The following is an 18382-nucleotide window of genomic DNA, read 5'->3' on the forward strand; positions in this document are numbered from 1 at the left end:
CCCAATCTACGTCGGTCTCAACGAAATACAATAGGTCATACCGAGCTCATCTATGCCTCTGTCTGGTGCTTGCTCCATCCCTTTCTTTCCTTTCTTCCATGGCCTTCCGTCTCTTTCACTAACCAACTTCCTAGCTCTTTGCTCATCACTCCCCCTCCAAGTCCCACCTATCGTCTGGCGTATCTCTCTACCCTCCCAGACCGCCCTCCACCTTTCAAACCCACCCCTCAGCATGTTTTCCCCAGTCACACCAAATTTTCTCGGCCCGAAAAGTTGACTGAACTTTCTCCACAAACGCTGCCTGGTCTGCTGAGTTTCTCTATCATTTTCTGTGTGTTAGCCTATAATTTCAATTGTTTTGCCTTCATCTCTTCTTTGCTGCCTTTCATCCGAAATCAATGAAATTTCCATTCACTTTTGCTACATTATATTGCGTTTCCTCTTCTTTTATGTAGACCCCTGCTGCCTCCTGAGGGGTCATTTACATTAATCTCCCTGATCTCACAGTGTGTCTGGACCCTGTTAGGGAAGTGTGTGTTCTCACAGAGTTTCAGGTCCCTGTCAGGGGTGTGTGGGGTCTCACAGTGTGTCAGGACCCTGTCAGGCGTGTGTGGGGTCTCACAGTGTGTCAGGACCCTGTCAGGGGTGTGTGGGGTCTCACAGTGTGTCAGGACCCTGTCAGGGGTGTGTGGGGTCTCACAGTGTGTCCGGACCCTGCCAGGGATGTGTGGGGTCTCACAGTGTGTCAGGACCCTGTCAGGGGTGTGTGGGGTCTCACAGTGTGTCAGGACCCTGTCAGGGGTGTGTGGGATGTCACAGTGTGTCAGGACCCTGTCAGGAGTGTGTGGGGTCTCATAGTGTGTCAGGACCCTGCCAGGGATGTGTGGGGTCTCACAGTGTGTCAGGACCCTGTCTGGGGTGTGTGGGGTCTCACAGTGTGTCAGGACCCTGCCAGGGATGTGTGGGGTCTCACAGTGTGTCAGGACCCTGTCTGGGATGTGTGGGGTCTCACAATGTGTCAGGACCCTGTCAGGGGTGTGTGGGGTCTCACAGTGTGTCAGGAACCTGCCAAGGATGTGTGGGGTCTCACAGTGTGTCAGGACCCTGTCAGGGGTGTGTGGGGTCTTACAGTGTGTCAGGACTCTGCCAGGGGTGTGTGGGGTCTCACAGTGTGTCAGGACCCTGTCAGGGGTGTGTGGGATGTCACAGTGTGTCAGCACCCTGTCAGGGGTGTGTGGGGTCTCTCAGAGTTTCAGGTCCCTGTCAGGGGTGTGTGGGGTCTCAAAGTGTGTCAGGACCCTGTCAGGGGTTTGTGGGGTCTCACAGTGTGTCAGGACCCTGTCAGGGGTGTGTGGGGTCTCACAGTGTGTCAGGACCCAGGCAGAGGTATTTGGGTCTCACAGTGTGTCAGGACCCTGCCAGGGACGTGTGGGGTCTCACAGCATGTCAGGAATCGGTCAGTGGTGTATGGGGTCTCAGAATGTCAGGACATGTGGTGTCTCCATTCAATGTATTCAGCTGTGATAGGGAGTGTAAGTAAAGTTTGATCATCGACATATTTACTTTAGAGAATGTGACCGTGGTGGAAATGATGCTCTTCAATTATCAGGGAGTGCATCTGTTTCATATTCATAAATGGATGTGGGAATTTCACTGTCGTGTCTGTTCCCTCGGCAAACAACAAGAGTAATAGTGACGAACAAGCTTGTAGCAATTTACCAATCCCTTGGTGCAGGGAAACTGAGGGATTTCATGGACCGGATGTGGACTGGAACAGCATTAACAGAGGTGACAGAGATGTGAGTAGTTTGTAAACTTCCTGATTCGTATATTTCTGCTCCCATATTTAAATTATCGTCTTTGGCATTTGTTCTTGTAAATGAGGGAGACTGAACCAGGGTTCTGACCGAGATTTCTTATATTTCTTTTAAGAGCTTTGAATAATCAGATAAATCATGGGCTACTGTAAGATTAATAATGTTCTGATATTTGCCTTTCCTACGCTCTCTCCTCTGTTAAATGTGCAGTTGAGTGATCCAACTCAGTCTGCGATGTTGAGGTCTTATAATCTCTGAGCCCATGCACTGCCCTGGGCTCCATTTTCACGGACATGATGGGCTTATGGATGTAGTGACCTTCCCATCCAGACGGTCACAGTTTAACTAATTGCAATATTATTTATAGATATTTTCAGTCCTTTGCACTTTGCTTGCCGCGATCCCACAACCCTCGGTTTCCCTGTCCTAATTCCCATCTCTCACCCTTCCACAGTGTCTATCACACAGCACTGGCAGACAGGAATTTCAGCTTCTGTGGACTGAGCTGAGGAATATGTCCCCCAGTCTCACCCTCTCTAACGCTGTAGCAGTGTTTGCACTAGGGAGTGCAGATGTGAACACAGCGGGGTTCATCTGCTGCTCTGTGGTTGAACAGACCAGTTGGGATGTTACCTGCTTCTCTAATTAAAGTGATGCTATTATTACTATTCTGTGACTGGAACTTCAGTGGACGCCCAACTCTATGAAAAAATAATCTGCAGGAACTGAGGGAGTTTAGAAAATGGCTAAGGATGAGGCTGTTCAGGAGGGGGCAGTGGCTGGCAAGAGAAGGTTTTGACTTTTTGGTGTGAAGAAATATAAGCCTTTTTTTCATTCTCCAGATCGCCCCCTTCTCCACTCAGACTCCGGTGGGATCTGTAGTTGCAGGCCCCAGAGTGGTGTGACCACTTTCCTCAAACTCGCCAGCTCTCTGCCTCTTTCCTCAAAATGCCCTGTGAAAACTCTCTCTCTAACAAAATGTTTCCCTGCGTCTCACTGTGTTCTCTGTCACAGTGCCAGAATTTACCTGGTCAGATCCTTGTGGCTCAACAGCTGAACCGCCAGACGCAAATTACAACCGTTGGTGGAAACAGAGGTCAAGTTTCAACTTGATGAACTCTGTTTCAGCCTCATCTGGGCCATTGCGTACCGTTCCGATCGCCCCACTACCGGAGGGATGATGAGGCTTTAGAGAGGGAGCAGAAGGGGTTTACCAGGATGCTGCCTGGTTCAGAGGGCATGTGCTGTCATGAGAGGCTGGAAATATTTTGATTGTTTTCTCCAGATCATCGGAGGCCGAGGGGAGCTCTGACACAGGTTTACAAGATTATGAGAGGCATAGATAGAGTGGACAGAGACAATCGGTTTCCCACAGTTGAAATATCTAGTACCAGGGGGAATACATTGAAAAAGAGAGTGAGTGTAGAAGGAAGGGGAATGTGAGGGGTAGGATTTTTAATCAGAGAGTCGTGGTTGCCTGGAACGCACTGCCCGGTAAGGTGGTAGAGTCAAACTATTAAAAGCATTTTAAGAGACATTTGGATAGGCACATAGATGTAAGGAGGATGGAGGCATATGGACATTGTGCAGGAAGGAGAGATTAGAGTTTGGGTATGTCTGATTTACTTCTCAGCTGTTTCGACACAATATTATTTGCCTAATGGCCTATTCCAGTGTTTTAATCTTCAATGTTCAATGCATGTTCACTTACCTTTCAGCTCACTGAGAACCTTCAGTAAACCTTGAGCGGGATTTGATGGATGGGAGGGATCACAACCTGTTTGAATTTAAACAGATTGAGGGAATGATGTGTAAAATTTTAAAGTGTACTTTATTCAATCAAAATTTGAATTAATCGCTGATATTATCTCACCATATATCTGCATTTCCTTCAGTATTTTGTCCAACATTGGAGCATCATTCCGCATTTTCACGAAGGTTTCCCACATCACCCTCCGGGCGCGGGAGCCTTTCTCCATCACTAGGCTCAGGAGGAGTTTAGAACTGTCCGCCCTCTCTCCCTTATTAGCGAGATCAGAGATTATCTGTGAAGAGTAACAGTGAACATATTGGGGACTGACAGATTCACACAGAGAATGAGAAGTAAATGATGTGCTCTGTAACGGGATCACACTGAGCAGTCACCCGGACGGGTGCTGATCCTGTCTGGACATGGACTGTACATTCTGAGTGCAGAGCACACGGAGGGACATTCACCGTGAACCTGGTCCACCAGTCAATGAGATCCTGGCTGGTCTGTGACCGCTTCATTGACGTGGCTCCAAATCCGTAAATAATTCCTCACCGGTTTTGACAGTGTAAAACAGAAATCAGAAAATAACGATCACAGATGAAGAAATAAAACAGGAGTTTTTTTTATGACGAAGTGAGCGGTCACAGAGAAGTTGCAGAAAAGATGACGACGCCAGTGTCCAACATGACAGCGGATTACTGGAGGATATGTGATACCTTTCCTTTGCCTTTTCCAGTGGAGGTTTATTCACACTGCAACATGGCAGTATTCCCCGATCTACACCGCTTGCCGTTAGGGACTGTAACAGAATTATCTCCACCCAGAACAGAACACACTCGAGCTCCTGTGGCACCCACTGATGATGTCCCCGTTCTCACTGACATCCTGCCGTCACGCTGCACGGTCTTCCCAAACCGAAACCTCCTGACATATTTCCATTTAATACTGTGAGCCCACACAACTGTTACCTGCTCAACTCACTCTGAACATTGAGCAGCCACCCACCAGTCCGCGGGGTCTTTTCACCCCTTTCTATCACTGCTTCAGAGTCACATGTTTGTGATTGTATGTACAGTATTTATTTCCCAGTTGTTCTTTTATCTAAATTAATACCTGATGAGTGAGAGTTCCGACACCCATCAGTCCTGTGATGTGTGAAAATTCAAACCCATTCTCCCTCCCACTCACCCGATGTTCCTCTCCGCTGAACTGATTCTCGGCCGTTAACGCCAGGCTCACTCCGTGCACCCCTCCTTCCATCGCCTGCTCCAGCCTGTCCCGGTAGAAGTCCGTTAACCGCAGCAGCTGGGAATCATTGCAGCTCGCCAGGAGCTCGGTGATCGCTGAGCTCGGACCTGTGAAAGACAATGAGGAGCATTAAAGAAATTACCGTACCTATACTGGGCAGTAACTTTCTCTCTGGAACCCCAAAATCACCAAACACAGTCCGGAATATATATATATATCGGGACGGGGAGGGGTGTAGTGAGGAATGAGCTTGGGCCGGAGGGTGGGGGGCGCAGGGCATGTAGGAGAGGGTATAGTTCAATCTGTCGAAGGCTGCTCTTTCTTGTCCCCGGGGATACACCTCTCTGTTTGGAAAGGACTCTGTTTATTGCTGAGAATATAGTAACCCATCACAATCAGTCTCCAAGTACTGTCCATCACCACCGCTTTCCTCTGGGTTACTGTCTGCCTGCCTGGTCAACCCCTTCCTCAGCAAATCTCTGAAATTTTTTCACAAAATCCTGGAGGTACTCAGCTTGTCAGGCAGCATCTATGGAGGAGAATAAACAATTAAATTTTCGGGCCAAGGCCCTTTATCGGACTGGAAATGAGGGGAAAGAAATCCTAAATATTGCCACATTACTTTCTATTCCTTGTGATCCTGACGCAAAACGTCGAATATTTATTCCTCTCCATGGATGCTGCCTGACCTGCTGAGTTCTGCCAATATCTTGTGTGTCTTTTTATTGGCCAAAACGTTTAGCATCAGCAGAATGTCTTGTCTTCTGGAGTAACTCGTTATTTAAATGTGCATCACAATCTGTTAGAGGAGCAGGAGCAGACGGTAAATGTACTCCTTCCACGTGTGACTGTGTTTCCCCCAGAGATGTTAACTCTCTCTCTCTCATCTGTCTGCTCGGTTTTCACAAATGTTTTGTGAATTGTCGATATTGAATTAAACACAGACGGAGAATCCGCAAAGTATTTAAAAATTAAAATAACTGCCCAACATACCCGTGTCCTTTCCCGATGTTGACGTCACTGGCTCTCCTTCACTGCTCGCAATTTGATCCATTTTGAGGACAGGTGTGATCAGTGTTTGCTGCTCTGTCACAAAAAAAAATAACAAGAGGATCAAACAATAATTGGGGTTTAGAGGAGAACACAGTTTTGTTTTAAAATGAGGCAAACACTTCCAAACATCTTCGACCTGTCCACTGAAGACTTGACATGGCCTGGTCTACCTGTGCCCATCCACCCACAGTCACACAATGTCCATTTCCGCTCTCTCCATGGATTGTATACTGTGCAGGGATTCCCCGCGATATCTACTCGCTATATTGCTGGCAATTCCCTTTTAGGAACCAATCTTGCGTTTTGGATCGGGAGTGACGTGTCAATGAAATGGCAAGCCAGGTTGAGCAAACAGCGCCCACGGCATTGTTCCTCCAGGTGGCGCTGTGGTGAGTAATGGACAAGTGTTACAGCAGTGTGGGTTAAAACATTTCTGCTGTCCAATTTTACATCTATCCCTATCATCACTGAAGTCTATGAATTTCTCAGTCACACTTGATTTTCACCGTCTCCTTTCAGTTTAACATCGCCTGGCTTTGACACCAATGGTAATATATGGTTTGAGTCTATGTTGAAACACTCTGACATCCTGAACAATGCAATCTCAACCACAGCATCAGGACATCTTGACTGAACCACGATAGTTTCTCCGGCAGGACTTTAAAACCATTATTATCACTGAAAATCGGTCAAGATTTATTTGACCATATCACCTGGTTAGTATCAGATAGTTACATGGCACCTTGTTAAGCACAATGTAGACCCGCCATACATCCAAAACAGCTAGTTGGGAAAATAATCTTTGACATAAATAATATAAAATGCTGGGATTATTCAACAAGACAGACTGTATTTTCATATTTCAGGAGGAAAACCCTGTATCGGAGATGAACCTGTGTGTAGGAGCCGTGTAACTGTTCTCTATCTGCAGTGTATTCTGCGTTGTGTATTTATGATGCTTTTTATGGTAACTTGTCGCATCACTGGGGGTGTGGTAAATGTGAAGGGAATCAGTTACATTTTTGTGCTTTATTCCATGTGGTTCACATCTGGAGACTGAGGGATGTCATATCTTTTGTTATTATCCTACACGTTGAACCTACACTTGGGTACACTTCAGTTTCATCGCTTCAAGATTGTTTGCTGATTGCTAATAAAGGATTGAATACATATCACCGTCATTTGTAACAATCATCACTGGAGCTGAGGGGACGCCATGCAAATATAACAAATCTGTGGGGTCGCCAGTAACGGCAACTTGGTTTGTTAGACTTCACCGCTATATTCTCAACAGATGTTTCTCAATCTGCCGATCATTTAAAATATTCTGATGTACTTAGTGAATACTTTGCTTCGTTATTCACAAGTGAAAAGGACCTTGGGAGTTGTGGAGATGACTTACAGTGGAATGAGACGCTTGTGTGCATAGACTTCAACAAAGAGAATTGCTGGAGCTTTTGAAAGTCATAAAATTCGATAAGTCGCCGAACTGGATGAGATGTACCCCAGGCAACTCTGGAAAGCGAGGGAGGAGATTGCTGAGCCTCTGGCGATGATCGTTGCATCGTCAATAGGGACAGGAAAAGTACCAGAGGATTGGAAGATTGCAAACATTGTTCCCTTGTTGAAGAAAGGGAGTAGAGATAACCCAGGAAATTATAGACCAGTGAGTCTGACTTCAGTTGTGGGCAAGTTTTGGAAAAGATCCTGAGAGGCAGGGTTTATGAGCATTTGGAGAGACATAATCTGATTAGGGATTGTCAGCAAGGCTTTGCTGAGGGCAGGTCATGCCTTATGAACCTGATTGAATTCTTTGACGATGTAACAAAACACATTGATGAAGGTAGAGCAGTGGAAGTACTGTATATGGATTTCAGGAAGAGGTTAGCTAAGGCTCCCCATGGAAAGCTCATTCGGAAAAGAAGGAGGTATGGATCCAAGGCGACATTGCTTTGTGGATCCAGAACTGGCATGCCCACAGAAGGCAAAGTGCCGTTGCATATGGTTCAAATTCTGCAAGGATGATGGTGACTAATAGTGTTCTGTTGGGATCTGTTCTGGAAACCCTTCTCTTTGTGATTTTTACAAATGACCTGGATGAGGAAGTTGAAGAATGGGTTAGTAGGTTTGCTGATGACACAAATGTTGAGAGTGTTGTGGATCGTCTGCAGGGTTGTCAGATGTTACAGTGCAACATAGATAGGATGCAGAACTGGGCAGAGAAGTGGCAGATAGACTTCAATACTGACAGGTATGAAATGGTTAATTTCGGTAGGTCAAATTTGAAGACAGAATATAATATTAATGGTAGGACTTTTGGCAATGTGGAGGATCAGTGAGATCTTGAGGTCTGTGTCGATAGAACACTCAAAGCTGCTGCCCAAGTTGACAGTATTGTTAAGAAAGCATATGGTGTGTTGGCATTCATCAGTCATGGGATTGAGTTCAAGAGTGAGAGGTAATGTTACAGCTATACAAGACCTTGATTAGACCCCGCTTGGGAGTACAGTGTTCAGTTCTGGTCAACTCACTACAGGAAACGAAATGGATGCTATAGAGAGCGCGCAGAAGACATTTACAAGGATGCTGTCTGGATTGGGGACCGTGCCTGATGAGAATAGTTTGAGTGAACTTCAATCCATCGCCCTTACAGACTCCTTGGAGAGGAAGAGCGGCATTAAATAAATTAGCTTTTTGGATCTTTCCCAGGAGTTAGGGTGGTAAACACCTGGCGGGGTCTACGGAGGGAACTCCTTAATGAAAAAGCTCATATCCCGATTTGTTGGTATGCTAAAATGGCAGTTGCTGTCACCAATGAGAGACAAGTAAATCTCACGTCACTTTAAGAGAGATACCGGGCACGCGCAGAATGCTTAAATCGTCTCAACGCCAGCCCGGGAGCGCGAGCGTGACGAAGCTCCGCGAGAGGGCGCGCGTGGCACAGTGGGCGGGGCGGTTAGCTCGTTCGCGTGGTAGACAGGGATACTGCAGAGCCAGGAACAGAGAACAGGGAGCGAATGAGTCATGGTCGATCCGCAACCCGCTGGGGTTCAACATTAACGCACAAATCTCGATGTATATTGTTAATCAATGTAGTGTTTCTTTTCAGTTCCACAATATAATTAATATGCAGAAATTATATTGTCTTACACTAATTGAACTGTCAGAACTTTTCTAGTCAACACAACAAATGCATAAGTGGACCACTCGGCTGATCTGATTTAAACTTTCGTTACACATTCCCCATGTTCATCTCGATAACACTTCAACCCCATTCTTTATAAAGAAACTGGGATTTGAATGGTATCACAGGCTTTAATTTCAGTGTTCAGTGAGTAGAAAGAGTTCCTAACTCCTGCAATTAACACTGGCAAAAAATAGGAGGGTGGGAGGGGGAGTGGGGAGGCGAGCGGAAGCTTTTGCTGCTTTTCACTACATGATGCCCAGTCCACAGCCAGTCTCTCTGGACATTGGATATATCTTAATATCAACAGCTTCATCATGTGACCCAACACGCTGCTTTCCAGCCGAAATCACTGAGTTTAAACCGATTCCTGCAGCTCCAGCAGTCCTGGCTGCAAGGACATTCGTTCACCTCAAGTACAGGTATAACCCATGGTACAGGGTCAAATGGGAACATTGCAAAACCTATTTCCGCTTAATCATAGATTCATAGGTTCTGACAATTTGTTAGTAGAAAAGTACTTGATGACGACAGGGTATGTAAATGTAAATTATTGGTTGGCATCTGCTAGTTTAGACTGAATGAAATGTGGTGCCGGGACATTTGGCTTCGAGAGGGTTTGCTCTTAGCAGAGGCCTGCACGGCAATATACTCGAGGACAAGTATATCATTGCAGCTTGCAATAGACAGAGGAGTCAATGACATGTTGCTGTAGTTCATGGTGATTCCACATTTCTGCAATAACTATAACAGGAAACAAATGCGGCGTCTTATAAAGGGAGGACATTCTCAACGCGTTTTGAGATTATTATGACATAACACAACAAGCAAGGAAACATCAGGAGTGACACGTTTGAAATGAGCAAACAATATGAGGAAGATGCGTGGCTTCACAGAACTGATGCTGACAGCACATTGGCAGATCTGGAATGATTGCAACTGGCATAACTGGCACTTCTAGGTTTATTCAGTCTCTCTCCAGCTATTTCCTATCTTCCTTGGTACAGAAATGTAATGTCTAAAGGACCAGTGTTTGGGTAAATGAGACTCACCAAACTTTCTCCTGACTGAATCAATGGAAACTCCGATTCAGAAGGGTTCTCTCGAATTGGTTCTCTCAGTCCTCGGGCTGGTTTCCTTGTTGCTTTTCCCTTGTCTTCAGTTGTGGTTTGCTTCCAGTTGTGTGCTTTTCTTCCAATAAATCGCTCATCGCAGGTCTAACTTTACCCAGAGAAATAATGAAGTATGTTACTAAAACAAACGAGAACAAAGCATTAATCTGAAATTTAAATCTGGAACGCATATGTCTTGATCAGAGTGAAGAAATCTGTAACTTCCCCTCACTCTTTACAAAGCCTGACATGGGATACAAAAGAACAGACACAAGATGCTGGAGGAACTCATCAGGCCAGGCAGCATCTGTATGTCGACGCTACTCTCTTCCATTGACACTGCCCGGCCTGCTCGGTTAGTCCACCATTTTGTGTGTATTGCTTGGATTTCCAGCATCTGAAGATTTTCTATTGTTTGTGATGGGATACAAGGAAGTCATCGTTCAGTCATGGTATAAGATACAAGTCATAATATGTAAGAGTAGAATTAGGTGATTCGGTCATTCTAGTCTGCTCCATAATCAATCATGAAGGATTATTTTTCCAACACCGTCTTCTTGCTTCCTGCTATAATTCTCAACCTATTTAGCAATCCAGAACATGAATATACCCAACGATCGCCTCCACCGCCCTTTGTGGTAACAAATTCCACAGATCAAACAACCTTTGGCTGAAGTAATTGCTTTCATCTCAGATTTAAAGTAAAGCTTCTTTATTCTGAGGCAGCAACCTTAGTTCCCAGACTCTCGGTCAAATCCAGACACCCTCTTCATTTCCAATGTATCCAGACTTGTTGTTATTCTGTTGGCGTAAATAATCACTCCCGCCCCAACCTCACCCCCCCCCCCAACAACCCTAGATTTTGTGGGGGGGGGGGTTGATTTACTTTTCAGCTGGTCTGGCACAGCATTGTGGCCGAAGGGCCTATTCCTGTGATGTACTGTTCCATGTTCTGTTCCATCTTCAGCATCTTGAGTTTCTGTTTGACTCCCACTGGCAAATAAACAGGTGAGAGTGAGGGGGAACTTCCAAACGTGAATTGAATTCTGAAACCCCGGTCTATGTCTACTGGTGCGTATTTTCTCACAGCTTCTCCCTGTGAGCGATGGAATGGGAACTCATTCTCTGCTTTGCTTCCAAAGGAACGATAGAATCAAACATCTGAGTACAGAACAGAAATACTCGCTCAACATCTCATAAACCCGGTCAACTTGATCCCCTGATTCATTTTGTCTGGGTCAAAACATGCGTGGTATCCCAAGATCCAACCTCAGAGGGTCACATCCCGAACATCTTTTCCACATCTCACACTAGGTGTTCCCACATCTCACAATGAGAGATTCACGCTACCAATATCCAGCCACCGGAGACGTCTGCTCCATTGCAGAAGGAGGAACATCCAGCCGCATCTGTAAAAGCACCAACATAGACCGAAGCCCAGACAGTGACAGTTCCATATTCCTGGAGACCACATCCCTAGATTACATCGCAAGCACCAACTCTCCCAGGGCTCTTTGATGCCGGTAATATGAGGCAGTGTCTCAGCTAATCCCAGTTCAAAAACTTACACTCCCACACCAACCCGTGACACAACTGGAGCCTGATGATCCTTGGTCTGGACAGGGATCCGACGGGAAACATGGGCATTCGGTCGCAAAGAGGGTGCTGATACATTTCAAATTTCCTCCACAGTTACATTGAACACATTGTTCATTATTTTATTGTTGAGTGCGGTGTAGCCCAGGCCAATTAGCCGGCACTTTCCCCGTCGTGTAACAGGAACAATATGTTCTAAATGTAAAGTTGGGAATATAGCACTGGAAACTCAGTACAAGACCTTTTATTTTGTTTCTTTTGATGAAGAAACGATTGACTAACTGCAAGGTGTTTGACACCCAGAACAAAGTTGCCTAAATACAATCCCTACAATCTTCTTCATTCCATCCCGGACAGTAAATGCTCAAAGCATCCTCGTATCTGAGGCCACTCTCTCTCCGCTGAGTGTCAGCAACCAGAGAGCGATAAACGTGTTCAACACTCTCTGCAGCTCTGGTGAGCTGTTGCCTTGGTGACGGAGGAAGTGCCTCGCAAAGATAACCGAGCGGGGAAATAACAAACTCAGTGTGACACGTTCTCGATTTCATTGTGACAAATATGAACTGACCATTCAGCCATTTTGTAATGTTGATACTAAAATTCCAGTGGTTGTATTTACCCTTTCGAGTTGCATTCAGTAAATCTCATTGTGGTTCCTGCTCTACTACACTCTCAGCAGTGCAGACGCTGGTCTAAAATAAAAACACATTGTTGGATACGACCCGTCTGCAACAAATGTCGATTATGTGTAGAAGTTTCAATTTAGATTCATAGAGCCTTTAAAGCACAAAAAGAGGACTGTTAGCCCAGCCAGTCCGTGCCATGTTCGGTGTGGTCCCATCCCCCTGCACCCAGACCACAGCCCTGTATACCTCCCTCATCCATGTACCTACCCAAACATCACAATCAAACCTTCATCTCTCACTTCTGCTGGGAGCTAGTTCCACATTCGCACCACCCACTGAGTGAAGTAGTTCCCCCTCAGATTCCCCTTAAATGTGTCACTTTTTGCTCTAAGTCCATGACCTTACCCAACCTGAGGGGGAAAATGCCTACCTGCATTCACCCTATTTATACTATCATAGATTTCTACATCTCTAGCAGGGTTTTCCAACCTGGTGTCCATGGAACCTTCCTTTAATTGCACGGGCAAATGGCATAAAGAGTTGGAATCCTGCTAGGATACCCCCTCATTTCCCTGTATTCCAGGTAATCAGGTTCTAACCTGTTCAACCTATCACTCTAATTATTTCCTGAAATACCAGCAATGTCCGTGCAATTTTCCCGGCACTCTTTCACGCTTAGCGATATCTATCCTCCCAGTAACTGACCGGAACTGCACACAATTCTGCATATTCTGGAATCACGGTGTCTTTTAGAACTCTGGCATTAATATCCCAGCCCCTCTTCGTAATAGCCTGCGTTATAAAGGTCAATATGCCCAAAACTCTCTTTACGACTCTGGTGCTACCTTAAACATCTGTAACATCCACGCCGGGACAATCAGGCTCAAAGCAGCTATTTTTCCCAAGCAGCAAGCGGGATCAACACCTCTACTCACTAACCCACCATCCACACCCCACCCACTACTGGTTTAAAATTTCAGGTTCTAGACACTCCTGTGCCTAAAGTAACTTTATGGACAGACAATCAATATCATTCTCAGTATGTCCAGGCTCTCCTCTGCCTTTACAGACAGACAATCAATGTCACAGACCAGAACATTGTGCAATATTGCAAAGGAAGAATGGCTGAATGAAAAATGCAATGAAGTGGAATGACGTATTAACAACAGCTAAGAAATGCACCAGAAAATTAAGAAAGTTACTGGCATTAAGAAAACCTCGTCTACAGGATGCATAGGATCAGCAGACGGATCCATCCAAACAGATCCAGATAAAGTATGTGAGAGGTGGATTCAGTATGTAGAGCAGCTATTTTGAGATAATAGAGGAGAACCCCCAAGTATTAAACATCCTAATTCTGGCCCACTTATTACCAAAGAAGAAATAACTAAAGCAATGAAAATTATGAAACAAGGTAAAGCCACCGGATCTGATGGAATTTCAGTGGAAATGATACAAGCCCCAGAAGATCTGGGCATAGATATTTATTTTGAAGAGTTTAATGGCATCTATGAGTTTGGTGTATTGCCTGACGATCTCTTGAAATCAGTATTTATAACTCTGCCTAAAATTCCTGGAACTATTGACTGCGAAAATTATAGAACAATCAGTCTGATGAGTCACATTATAAAGCTTTTGTTGAGAATTGTTATCAGTCAAATTAAAAACAAGTTAAGGTTTAAATCTTCTAAAGTTCAATATGGGTTTATGGAGGATAGTGGATCTAGCAACGCAATTTTCATCCTGCGAATACTTTCAGAAAAGGCAACTGAATAATCAGAATGATGTCTTTTTTATATTTTATTGATTTCACTAAAACATTCGACAAAGTGCAACATGAAAAATTATTTCAAATTCTTACTGAATTAAACATTGACGGAAGGGACCAATTACCGCTTCAAAATTTATATTGGAATTGAATAGTGGAGGTAAAAATTGATGATAATATAAGCAGTTAGACCAAAATGCGTTGCCTCACTGAAATTATTTAATATCTATAGTGAAATGATTCTCAGACAAACAAAAGACCTGAATAGGAATAATTTTGGAGGTGTTTACATCAACAATATAAGATACCACCCTAATAGCATGTGCTGCAGAAGACCCACAAATCCCCCTGGACAAAGTAGTACAAACAAGTGCAGATTTTGGTCTAACCAAATTAGATTTTGGTAAAAAAAAAATCCAAATATATGGTAATATCAAAAGAGCAGGATACTCCCAACCGCCTGAGATTTCAGATTCACTGCAGTCTGAGAAAATTCTGATCCCAGCTGTCGAATTACCAAACTGGACTGAGACCCGTCTACTGTCAGTTCCATATCCTCAGAATCACCAGCCCAATATCATCACCCATACAAAGACGCTTTGGTGCCGGCAATTTGCCGTGGTGTTCCTGCCATTTCCGATTCACAAACTAAGGTGGAATTGGAACCTAATGACCCTCTGCCGGGGTCGGTGCTCAGGCTGGTTCCCCGGTCTATATAGAGGATGCGGATACACTTCAGCCTGATCCCACCAGCTAAACTGAGCACATTTGTTCACAATCTTCCTGCCGTGTGGGATCTTGCCCAGCACAGCTGGCTGCCATGTTTCCTGCAGTGTAACAGGAACAAAATGTAAAATTATAAAGTAGAAAATTATGGGAACTCAATACATCAGATTACATCTCTGAAAGGACAAATGGTGGAAGACCCAGTTCCAGAACTGAGAATGTCCAAGATGCTGCCAATCTGCTGAGCGTTTCCAGTATTTTCACCTCCTTACTTTAAATTTCCTGCAACTGTGGTATTTTCTACCTGTAGAACTTCTTCTTTATTTTAGTGCACAGATAGTAACTGATTGCCACCCTGAACTATAAATGCCACCCCACCCCAACCACTCTGTTAGTTCTGAGTTCATTCTGACCCTGGTGTAACACATTCCATACAGTCAATGCTCACAGCATCCTTTCCTCCCACTATCATTCTGTTACATTTGCTCCCGAGGCCACTGTCTCTACGCTGAGAGGCGGTGACCACAGAGCGATAAAAACTGCAACACTTGCTGCAGCTCTGACGGGCCGTTACCCTGGAAACAGAGGAAATGGCTCACCAAAAGTAACCAAAGGAGGAAGTAACAAGCTCAACATCAGATGCTATGAGTTCCATTATGACAAAGATTAACACTGCAGCCAGTTTGTAACAGTGAACCAAAAATTGAAATGGCTGATTTTACCCTGCTACATGCTGTATTCAATTGATCAATAAAGTATGTCTGTCTGTCTGGTAGTCCTAGCTATAAAAAAAAACACTCTGAAAAAAATGCAAAACAAAAATTCAGAATGAAGACAAAGTTTGAAAGAGAGATTGCTGAAATATATCATTGCACCAATGGGATACAGACTGGACAGAGGTTGAACAAGATGGTCGATGTATAGCATTGAGGTGGTGGGATACAGGCTGGGCTAAGGTTGAAGAAGATGGTTGATTAGGGGCGATCTCTGATGGTCCTCCAGCTACACAGATTCTGAAATAATAGTACGCACTAGCAGGTAACGGATTCCAATATAACAAAGCGAAAACAAACCGTAAGAACTTTGGTATATGCCCTTTTCTACTCTACACACTTTATCAATGCACCGCAGAAAGTATCCCATCCCGATACTTCACATCTTCATACGGCTACTGCTCTTCATGTAACTGAATGAAATAGCGGAGAACTGTGGACACAGCTGAGCACATCGCAGAAACCAACCTCCCCTCCATGGATTCTGTCTGCACTTCCCACTGACTCAGTAAAGCAGCCAACATAATGAAAGATCCCCACAACCCTGGACAATCTCACTTCTCACCCTTCTCTCAGGTCGAAAACAAAATAAAATGGAAACATACCACCAGTTTCAAGGACAGTTTCCATTCTGCAGTAAGAAGCGAACTGCATGCTCCCCAATGTAATGAGATGGACCCCTGGCCTAACAGTCTAACAAGACCTTGCATCACATATCTACCTGCACTGCAGTTTCTCTGTAACCAGAATGAGTTACATTGAGAATTGTTACATTCTGTTTTTGTTTTACCTTATATCACCTCAATGTATTGTTATAATGTGTTGATCTGTGTGGATGACACCAAAGACAATATTTCACTGTACATCAGTACATATAAAAAATAAAGATTCCCCATTTTAATCGTGGGGAAATATTAAACAGCTCCTTTGGAAATACTGGAAGAGTGTACACATTTCCGAAAATCCCAGATACATGGAAAAAAACCTTAATTCGCCCATTAATTGGGCCACGCATCGGGAAACATTGGCTGCATGCCATCAAGTCGCAGAAATGGAAGAGAGGACGTGAGCGATCTGAATCTCACTGTCCTGTCTGAACGGGGGAAAGATGGAGCTACTCATACTCGTGGAGGAGTCTCCCGAGGGTGCCATTGCTCCGTTTAACCCTCGCTGTCTGCATTGACACAACGGGCCGAACGCCCATTTCCATTCTGCTGGGAAAAAAGTAATACCATTATCGACCCCAGGCATCGATCCGGATGAAGTTTGGATTCGATATCGGGCCGGGTGATGGAGGTAAAGTTCCCCAGGTACATCTTAATGGATGGGTTAAGTCTCGGCATCACCACCTCATCCCGCTCCTGGGACCAGAACACCAGGGGCTGAGCGGCGGCTCACCTCAGGCGGTTCGGTGTGAAGGTCCCATAAGCCGGACCGACCACGACAGGTTGTTTCCAGGATCCGGGACGAGGCCGCCAGTTCGAGGAAGTTAACGGGACTCTCTGCCCAACATGAGGTACCCCGCCCCCGAGATCGGCTTCAGTACTCACCGATGTGAAATTGTCGGTTGCGGTCAACCCTAGTGACTGGCCTCAATACTGACCGGTGAGAACTTGATCAATTTGTCCCGCAGACAGCGATCGGTCCACCCGCTCCCAGCCAACCATCCGCTTCAACAGAGAACGGAAAGAAAACCCCGCCTATCCGGAGACTGTGAGAGCGGGGGCGGGGCGTCGGAAGCGAAAACCTGAGATGCTGCAGATCTGCGTTTGAAATGAGAGCGAGACACCGATTCTGGTGACGGTGGAGGGTCTCCCGTCTGAACCGGCGACTCTGCTCCTCGCCCCTCCTACCTGCTGCATTTTACACGTTATTTCATATGTACATGAGCTACATTTTTAATGTTTCCCTCTGCATCTTCCCCGTCGCCATCGCTCCACCTCCCGGTTCTCAGAGTTACGGGTTCGATTCCCATCCCGGTCCGACACACAATTCCCACCTGAACAAGGGAGGGGAAAGAGGCGAGCAGGAAGGTGATAGGTGGTCAAGTCACGGGCTGGTCAAGGGCTGGAGATGAAAGAATCGGAGTGTTATTAACAGGAGAAAGGGAAAGCGGGGAGCCGGGGGGAAGTAATAGGCTGGTGAGCACAAATGAAAGTTCAGAGTGGGAAATAGAGAAGTGGGTGGGGGGCGGAACTTGTTTACTGAAAGGAGAATTCAATATTCATTTAATCAGGTTGGAGGGTACCCGGATGGAATATAAAGTGTTGTTCCTCCACCCTGAGGGCGGTCTCATCTTGGCACAAGAGGAGGCCATTGATCGAGACGTCGGAATGGGAATCAGAATTAAAATGTTTGGCCACTGCAAAGTCTCCCTTGTGGGAGATGAATCAGAGATGCTCGACAAAACGGTCTTCCAATTTATGGCGGGTCTCACCAGTGTGAAGGAGGCCGCATCGGGAGCACCGGACACAATGGATGACCCCAGCCGATTCGCAGGTGCAGTGTTGCCTCACCTGGAAGGACTGTTTGTGTCTGAATGGAGGTGAGGGAGGGGGTGTACGGGTAGGTGTAGCACTTAGGCCGTATGCAGGGATAAGTGTCTGGAGGAAGATTAGTGAGGAGGGATGAATGAACAAGGGGATTGTGGAGGGAGTGATCCCTGTTGACACCTGTTTGTGACATCCTAAACAGATTTGCATAAATGCAATCCCTACATTCATTAG

At 45.4% G+C, this 18382-nt stretch overlaps 1 protein-coding gene across 1 annotated transcript in view; it reads right to left on the reverse strand.

Annotated features, from left to right (window-relative positions):
* LOC140721342 (NACHT, LRR and PYD domains-containing protein 3-like) overlaps window positions 1-17338 on the reverse strand; it is a 37215-nt gene extending 19877 nt beyond the window's left edge. The window contains exons 1-6 of the mRNA XM_073036183.1: window positions 17207-17338; window positions 10108-10276; window positions 5812-5904; window positions 4759-4925; window positions 3691-3862; window positions 3529-3594 (exon numbers count right to left, since the gene is read on the reverse strand). Coding sequence (XP_072892284.1) covers window positions 3529-3594; window positions 3691-3862; window positions 4759-4925; window positions 5812-5872 — 466 coding nt within the window. The 5' untranslated portion in view covers window positions 5873-5904; window positions 10108-10276; window positions 17207-17338. The remainder of the gene's footprint in view (window positions 1-3528; window positions 3595-3690; window positions 3863-4758; window positions 4926-5811; window positions 5905-10107; window positions 10277-17206) is intronic.
* Between the last annotated feature and the right edge of the window lie 1044 nt (window positions 17339-18382).

This window comes from Hemitrygon akajei, unplaced genomic scaffold (assembly GCF_048418815.1).
Source record: "Hemitrygon akajei unplaced genomic scaffold, sHemAka1.3 Scf000054, whole genome shotgun sequence".
NCBI classification, from domain to species: domain Eukaryota; kingdom Metazoa; phylum Chordata; class Chondrichthyes; order Myliobatiformes; family Dasyatidae; genus Hemitrygon; species Hemitrygon akajei.